Source organism: Tursiops truncatus, chromosome 13 (assembly GCF_011762595.2).
Source record: "Tursiops truncatus isolate mTurTru1 chromosome 13, mTurTru1.mat.Y, whole genome shotgun sequence".
Classification (NCBI taxonomy): domain Eukaryota; kingdom Metazoa; phylum Chordata; class Mammalia; order Artiodactyla; family Delphinidae; genus Tursiops; species Tursiops truncatus.
The window spans coordinates 88,087,332-88,094,898 of NC_047046.1; the positions used below are offsets into that span (position 1 = coordinate 88,087,332).

General features: G+C 57.6%; 1 protein-coding gene across 1 annotated transcript in view; it reads left to right on the plus strand.

Annotated features, from left to right (window-relative positions):
* Window positions 1-4,366, plus strand: part of KCNG2 (potassium voltage-gated channel modifier subfamily G member 2) — a 72,218-nt gene extending 67,852 nt beyond the window's left edge. Inside the window, exon 4 of the mRNA XM_073789898.1 lies at window positions 3,566-4,366. Within this exon, the coding sequence (XP_073645999.1) occupies window positions 3,566-4,366 (801 nt within the window). The remainder of the gene's footprint in view (window positions 1-3,565) is intronic.
* The last annotated feature ends 3,201 nt before the right edge of the window (window positions 4,367-7,567 follow it).

Below are 7,567 nucleotides of genomic sequence, written 5' to 3' on the forward strand. Positions count from 1 at the left end.
ACAAAAGAAAAAACAGCTTTGCTGATATATAATCCACACACTGTACAACTTGCCCAGTTTGAGTGTACGATTCAGCGGGTTTTCATATGTTCGCGGGTTGTGCTGCCGTCACCACCGTCTGATTTTAGAGCATTTCCACCTCGCAGAAGAGACCCAGTGCCTTCAGTACTCACTGCCCGGCCCCACCTCTCCCCCCACCAGCCCCAAGCAACCACGGATCAACTTTGTCTTTATAGATTTCCTTGTTCTGGATCCGTGAGAACAGAACCACCCAGCACGTGTCTTGTGTCACTGGATCCTTTCACTCTGAACCATCTTCAGGGCTCGTCTGTGTTGTAACAGGAACGAGCGCTGCATTCCTTTCCGTGGCCCAGTAATGTCCCCTTGTACGGCGCTACCAAGTTTTGCTGATCCATTAATCATCGGATGGACATTTGGGTTGTTTCCAGTTGTGAGTCGTGCGGCCACGAACATCCGTGTGCAGCTGCTTTGCGCACGTGCATGTTGACTTCTCTGGGCTCACACCTAGGAGTGGAATTGCAGGGTCATGTGAGGAACTGTATGAGGAACAGCCAGGCTCTTGTCCAAAGTGACTGGACGGTTGCATGTTCCCGTCAGCAGTGCGCGAGGCCCTGATTTCTCCAGCACTTGTCGTCTGCTCTTTCATTCTGGCCGTGCTGGTGGGTGTGAAGTGGGACCTTCGAGTGGGTTTGATCTGCACTTCCCTGATGATTAACGGTGTTGAGCCCCATTTCATGTGCTTCTTGGCCACTTGTGTATCTTCTTCAGAGAGAGGTCTATTCAGATCCCTTGCCCATTTTTTAAATTGGGTTGTTTGTCTTTTTTATGGTTGAGTCGTAGGAATTCTTCCTGTATTCTAGATACAAGTCCCTATCGTACATGATTTGTAAATATATTCTCCCATTCTGCGGACTGTCTTTAAAGACCTCATCTCCAAAAAGTCACCTTCTGAGGTACTAACAGTCAGGGCTTGAACAGAAGGGTTTTGAAGAGGAGCACTTCAGGCCTTTGAAGCGATTACGTTTTAAATTTGATTCAGTTTAATTCATCTATTTTATCTTGTTTGCTCCTGCTTTTGGTGTCACATCTAAGAAGACTCTGGGATCACTGGTTTCCAGCCTGAAGACCTTCCTTTCGAGTTCTTGTAAGGCAGCTCTCAGTCTTGTTTATCTGGGCAAGTCTTTATGTCACCCTCCTTTTTTAATGACAGCGTTGCTGGATGTAGGATTCTTGGGTGTCTTCTGAGCACTTTGAACACACTGCCCACTGCTTTCTGCTGAGATGTAGGCGTAATCTCGCCAGAGTGAGCTCTCAGGTGACCTGTCGCTGTCTCTGCTGCTTCCAAGGTTTCCTCCTTGTCTTTGGCGGTCAGCATTTTTCCTGTGATGTCTTTTCCCTGCTGGAGCTCAGTGAGCTTCCTGGGTATGTAGGTCCTTGTTTTTCAATCGATTTGGAAGTTTTCAGCCACGGTTTCTCGAACACTCTTGTCCTCCTCTCCTCTCCCCTTCCTGCTGGTACCTGGATTCCCTGGTTCCAGCACGATCCTTGCGTCTCTCTGTTCTCAGCCTGCGTAATCGTCACCAATCGATCTTCAAGTTCACCAAACCTTTTCTCTGACAGTTTACATCCACTGCTGAGCTCCTACAGTGAATTTTTTGTGATTGTACTTTTCAACTTCAAAATTTCCACTTGGTTCTTTTTAAAGTTTTGTTTATTGATCTTCTCCATCTGATGGAACGGATTGTCATCATACCTTCCACTACTTCTTCTTCTTCTTCTTCTTTTTTTTTTTTTTTGCGGTACGCGGGCCTCTCACTGCCGTGGCCTCTCCCGTTGCGGAGCACAGGCTCCGGACGCGCAGGCTCAGCGGCCATGGCTCACGGGCCCAGCCGCTCCGCGGCATGTGGGATCTTCCCGGACCGGGGCACGGACCCGCGTCCCCTGCATCGGCAGGCGGACTCCCAGCCGCTGCGCCCCCGGGGACGCCCCTCCACTACTTCTTTAATCAAGTTCTCCTTCGTTCTGTGAATGTGTTTATAAGGGCAGTTTTGAAGCTTTTTGGTCAATCTGACGTTGGGTCGCTCTCGTTGGCAGTTCTGTTGCCTGATTTCTGATGTGTGGGTCATACTTCACTGTCTCTTTGCCTGCACTGTGATTTTTTATTGAAAACTAGACATTTTAGACAATACAATTTAGGAACACTGGATATTGCCTTCCCCTGTTCCCCAGTTCAGGGCACATTACTGTCATTTGCTTGTTTAGTGATTGGTTGGATTATTTTAGTGAAGTCCATTCCTGCCCTGCCCCCTGCCCCCCCCCCCCACACACACGCACGCACGCACGCACGCATGTCCAGCCCTTGGCGCTGCTCCTCTAAGAGGCCCAGTCACCCTGGGAGGACACTGCTTTTGGTAGCACTTGGGTCTCTTTCCCTGACGGAACTTTGAAAGTCCTCTGATTGCTGGCTGACTGCTCTATTGTTTTCAGCTGCCCTTGGGCATAAATTCCTCTAGCAGCCAATCCAGCCGCTTCACGGCTCTCAGGATGGAACAGTTTCTGAGGTCAGCTGATACTCGTTCTGACTCCAGGAGGGCTCCTCCAGTTCTGCACCCCAGTTCTCTCCTGCAAACTGGCCACCCCACAGCCTAGGCTGTGTCTTCATTAGGTCCACAAACGTCCTCTTGTTTTCCTTCACTGCAACCTCTACCACTCTTGAGAGCACCCTTGGGTTTGAACTTCACCACTTTCTGTTGCAAATGAAGTCGGTTCCTCTGGAAGTGATCAGGGGCATCTCACTTACAGTCTGCGTCTCCGCTACACAGCATCTCTGTGCCAGGGCTCTGGGCCTGGGGGTGGGGCAGTGGCAAGCTCCTTCCTTGGTGACCCCCATTCTCTGAGCTGACTGCCCTGCAGAGAGACGGGGAGCCAGCGGGCTGAGGTCCTCTCTGTCGTCTCTCCTGGCGTGGAACCACCCTCACAAGCGGGGGCGAGGGCTCTGGGGGTCCCGGCGTTCTCAAGATACAGCCTCCGTTCCACTGCAGGGGTGGGGGCTGCGTGGGAGCAGGTGCCCCTCTTCCCAGCCGCACTCCCCGGGGACTCGGCCCACGGGACCAGGGAGCCCCGCGTTGGTGGCTGCAGCCTCTGGACTGGAGCCCCCTCCTCGCTGAGCTGGGACGCTGGGGGAGTCTCGGTTCAAATACCAAAGACTCCTTTTTAAACCAATTTCCACAGATTTTCTTGAATACATTTGTCAATTTCTGTTGTCCTCAGGAGTGTTTCCAGAGACTTTAAGTGGTTGTTTTTTAACGATTTTCTCTGGTTTTGCTGGGGAGTTGGTCCGCTGAGCTCTGATTGCTGTCCTGTGGGAAGCCAACCTCCCAGTAAATTTTTGTGTTGTTTTTCTTTTTACAGGAATTGGGCTTTTTTGGTGTACAACCCTTGCCCTTACAGTGGCACATGTGCACGGGTGGGCGTCAGGAGGAAGGGCAGCCCGGGAGGGACAGGCCTCCCTGCCCCCAACACGTGTCCCCTTCTCCCCCCCCAGGGCGAGTGCTCCCCCAAGTGCCGCAACCTATTTGTGCTGGAGACGGTGTGTGTGGCCTGGTTCTCCTTCGAGTTCCTGCTGCGCTCGCTGCAGGCTGAGAGCAAGTGTGCCTTCCTGCGGACACCGCTCAACATCATCGACATCCTGGCCATCCTGCCCTTCTACGTGTCGCTGCTCGTGGGCCTGGCGGCGCGGCCGGGCGCAGGCGGCAACAAGCTGCTGGAGCGCGCGGGGCTGGTGTTGCGGCTGTTGCGCGCGCTGCGCGTGCTCTACGTCATGCGCCTGGCGCGCCACTCGCTGGGGCTGCGCTCGCTCGGCCTGACCGTGCGCCGCTGCGCGCGCGAGTTCGGGCTGCTTCTGCTCTTCCTCTGCGTGGCCATGGCCCTCTTTGCGCCACTCGTGCACCTGGCCGAGCGCGAGCTGGGCGCGCGCCGCGACTTCTCCAGCGTGCCAGCCAGCTACTGGTGGGCCGTCATCTCCATGACCACCGTGGGCTACGGCGACATGGTGCCGCGCAGCCTCCCCGGGCAGGTGGTGGCGCTCAGCAGCATCCTCAGCGGCATCCTGCTCATGGCCTTCCCGGTCACCTCCATCTTCCACACCTTCTCGCGCTCCTACTCGGAGCTCAAGCAGCAGCAGCAGCGCGCCGCCAGCCCCGAGCCCGCCCTGCGCGAGGACAGCACGCACTCCGCCTCTGCCTGCGCCTCCGCCGCGGAGGACGACAACTCGCAGGGCCCCGACGGTGCCGGCCCGACCGGGGACTCCGCGGCCGCGCTGTGGGCATCCGCGGGGCCGCCCTGACCCGGCGGGGACGCGGCACCGGCGAAGAGGCTGCTCCCCTGGAGCTCCAGGACCAGAACCGCATTCTCGCCTCCCGCTGCGCACGGAGGGACGGGGACGACTCTGGGGGCCCGGCTCCCTTTGCCGTGCATGTTGCTCGCTCCGCACAGCCCAGAACTTGGCCCGGGGCTGACCCCGGCCTGAATCGGGGGGTCACAGCCATCCTGTGCTTTGGAGTTGAACTCCAAGGAGCGTCACCAGCCTGTCCTCCGCTTTCCTTCTGCCTCTGGACTTTTGACTCCGTGATGGCCAGCTAAAAGTAAATTCAGCGATCCCAGAAGCTCCAAGCCTGTAGCTCGTCCCCAGGCCTCACTTTGACCTTCTCCTGCGCGTCACTGGTGGGGGTGGGGCGCAGTGGGGCTGGGAGAGGGCACAGTCCCTTCCTGCGCCCGCCGTGTCACCCACAGTGGGCCATGCCCATCAGAGGGGGTCTCCTCATCACGCCTGCAGAAGCCCACATCGCTGCCAAGCGGTAGGGACAGAGGTGTGACACTGATGCTCACAGCACGCCAGTTCCTTCGGGAGAGGGAGGTCCCAGCCCTGACCTCTGACCTCCCTTCCCCGGCACAAGCTCCGTGGGGATCTTCCGGGATCCCTCCTCATCTGTTCGCCCCTGAAAATGCCCGGCAAAGCTGAAGGCCTGCACGTCAGCCGGCCCCACCCTCCCCTCGGGCAGCCCGGCCCCCGGCCCCGCCCGGGGTGACTGAGCTGCTTCTCTGGAGGCCAGAGGAATCTGTGCTCGTCACTTCGCTCGTCACCCAGCACGGCTGGTCGTCCGGGAAGAACCGCTTCCTCCTGCGGGGCGGGGAGGCCTCGCCGATTTTCCCTCCAAGGGTTCGGTCAGCGGTGGAGTAACCCAAGGCAGCTGTCCTCTGTCCTCCCCCCCCCCCCCCCGCAGTGGCTCTGAGGGCACCCAGGCGCCCTGCAAGACCAGAGGCCACCTCGGGTCACGGGATGGGGTGCCCGTCGGCCATCCTGCTGGGAACCGCGGGTGTGTGGGGAGGGGCGGAGCACACCCACTGCCCACCACGCGGGCGGAGCGCCAGCCGCTGGCTTGTCTGTTCCGTCTCCCCACCGCCACCCCGACCACCCCCCCCACACCGTCCCTCCGGCTGCGCTCTGGAAGGCTCCGCTGGCTGTGGCCTCGGTTGCCCATCTGGGTTGGGGGCCGGGAACTGGCCAGGTCCCCGCCGGCCTGCTCCCTCATGCATGTCAAGGAAACCCAGACTGGAGACACTCCTATGGGACAGCTCTGTGCGTCTCCTGGAAGACGTGGTGTTGCCATCACTGCCTCCTTGGCCACCTGCTGAAAACGCTCGAAAGCACTGCAGGAGGGAGGACAGGAGACTGAGTTTGCGAATGCAGCTGTCTCAACCCCCCAAGTGCTGTGCCGAGAGCGAAGGTCAGTTCCCGCCGACTCACGACTCGCTCACGCGGGGGCACTGGGTTTGAGCTGGCCACCAAACCAGTGGGCAGGCTGAGTGGGCCAGGCACACCCCTCTGCACCTGAGTTTCCCCATCGGTACAACCAGAGTGATCCGGAAGAACCCTCTGGCTCCACAGCCCCAAGATGCAGGATCCTGGTCCCCGCCAGAGCTGTCTGGTTGACCCCAAAACGTCTGCAAAGCGTTTCGGGGGTGACTTGCGTCTGTGACATTCCAGGAATCAGCCAGCGCTCCCCTTCCCCTCAGGGCTGCTTTCTGCACAGGCTGTGCATCCTCCCTTGGGCCCTGACGGGCCCTCCCCCACCCCCAGCTGACCCGCGTGTGCCACTCAGACTGAACAGGGCAGCTCCAGGGCTGAACATGCTCCACCGTCAATGTTGAGGGTTGGAAACCCCCATATTTGCTTCCAAAATAGCCCCAATTCCTGTACTCCTTATCTTTGGGGAAAATGCATCCCCCGCCTCTGCGCGCACGCGCGCACACGCACAGAGTTTCTTCTTGGCCAGCTGGATACCAGGGCTGGGGTGGTGAGGGCAGCTCGAGAGCTGTGGGCAGGGTGCCGGCACCGTTTGCAGCTCTTTATCTGCTCAGAGCTTTCAGCAGCTCAACTGAACGAGATGAACTTTCTCACGCACCCCAGGAGCTGGGGCAACAGCACCATTTTGTTCCCATTTCCAAAATGCTATCCTCGTTGAGAGGAAGAGCTATAAAAATAAACAGGGCATTTAGGCTTTGGGGGAAAAGTCACCTTCCTATATTTTTTTCACTAGAAGCCCCGCTTCTCGTGGGGCTATTAAAAACGTCTGCCCTTTCCCCGGTGGATGGCTGTGCCCAGAGCTCGGGGTTCAGAGCTCTCGGGGCAGCAGCTGGGCCTGTGAAACAGCTCTCTCTCCTCTGTGTCTGAAGGGCAGCTCCAGGGCTCGCTCCCCAGAGGAACACGGGAGCCTGTTCAGTGCTGTTTCCCGGCTCAGCAGTGAAGTCCCCAAAAGGCACCTTCATGTTTTTTGTTTTTTTTAGTATTTGAACTTCTACGGCATTAATTTTTTAATTAAAATAGATATTTTCAATTAACACATTATCAGAAGGAAAACAAGATCTACCCCCAGAGCAGGACCCCTGTCCTGCGTGACTCAGCACAGGGGCTCCAGGGTCCACACCGAGGCTCCCTGCTGCCTGGGGCGGCCGCATCAGAGTCACCACCTTTGATCAGCTCCCTCAGACTCTCCAAGGCCAGCGCCACAGGCTGGGGTGACTCGCTGAAAAAACGTAAAATATATCACTTCCATGTATTTTCGACTCTGTTGATTTTTTGGTCTTGCCCTCAGCAGAAATACTCTCCACGAAAAAAGAACTGCTCGGCACAAAGGGATCCAACCCTACTTGCTACACAGAATTACCCGTTTTCCTCGAAACACTTCTTCTGGCCTTGAAAGGAGACACTCCCCAACCTTTTGAGGCATCCCCTTGTTAAGGGAACTGTGTGAACTGGCGGAGACCAGGGCGCCACCACCTCCCCCCGCCTGGCCCTGCTGGCACAGGATGGTCACTGTCCCCGGGGGCCTGAGGGAGCAGCCCCGGTCTCACAGGGGCCACAACTGTCCCCCAAGGAGGAGACGCTGGCCCAGCCCTTCCCTGGGGTCCCCTGAGGTGAATGAGGACGAGACCGGCCCTTTACTCTGCCCTGGCCCCCCACTCCGACGCCACTCACAAGGCCACG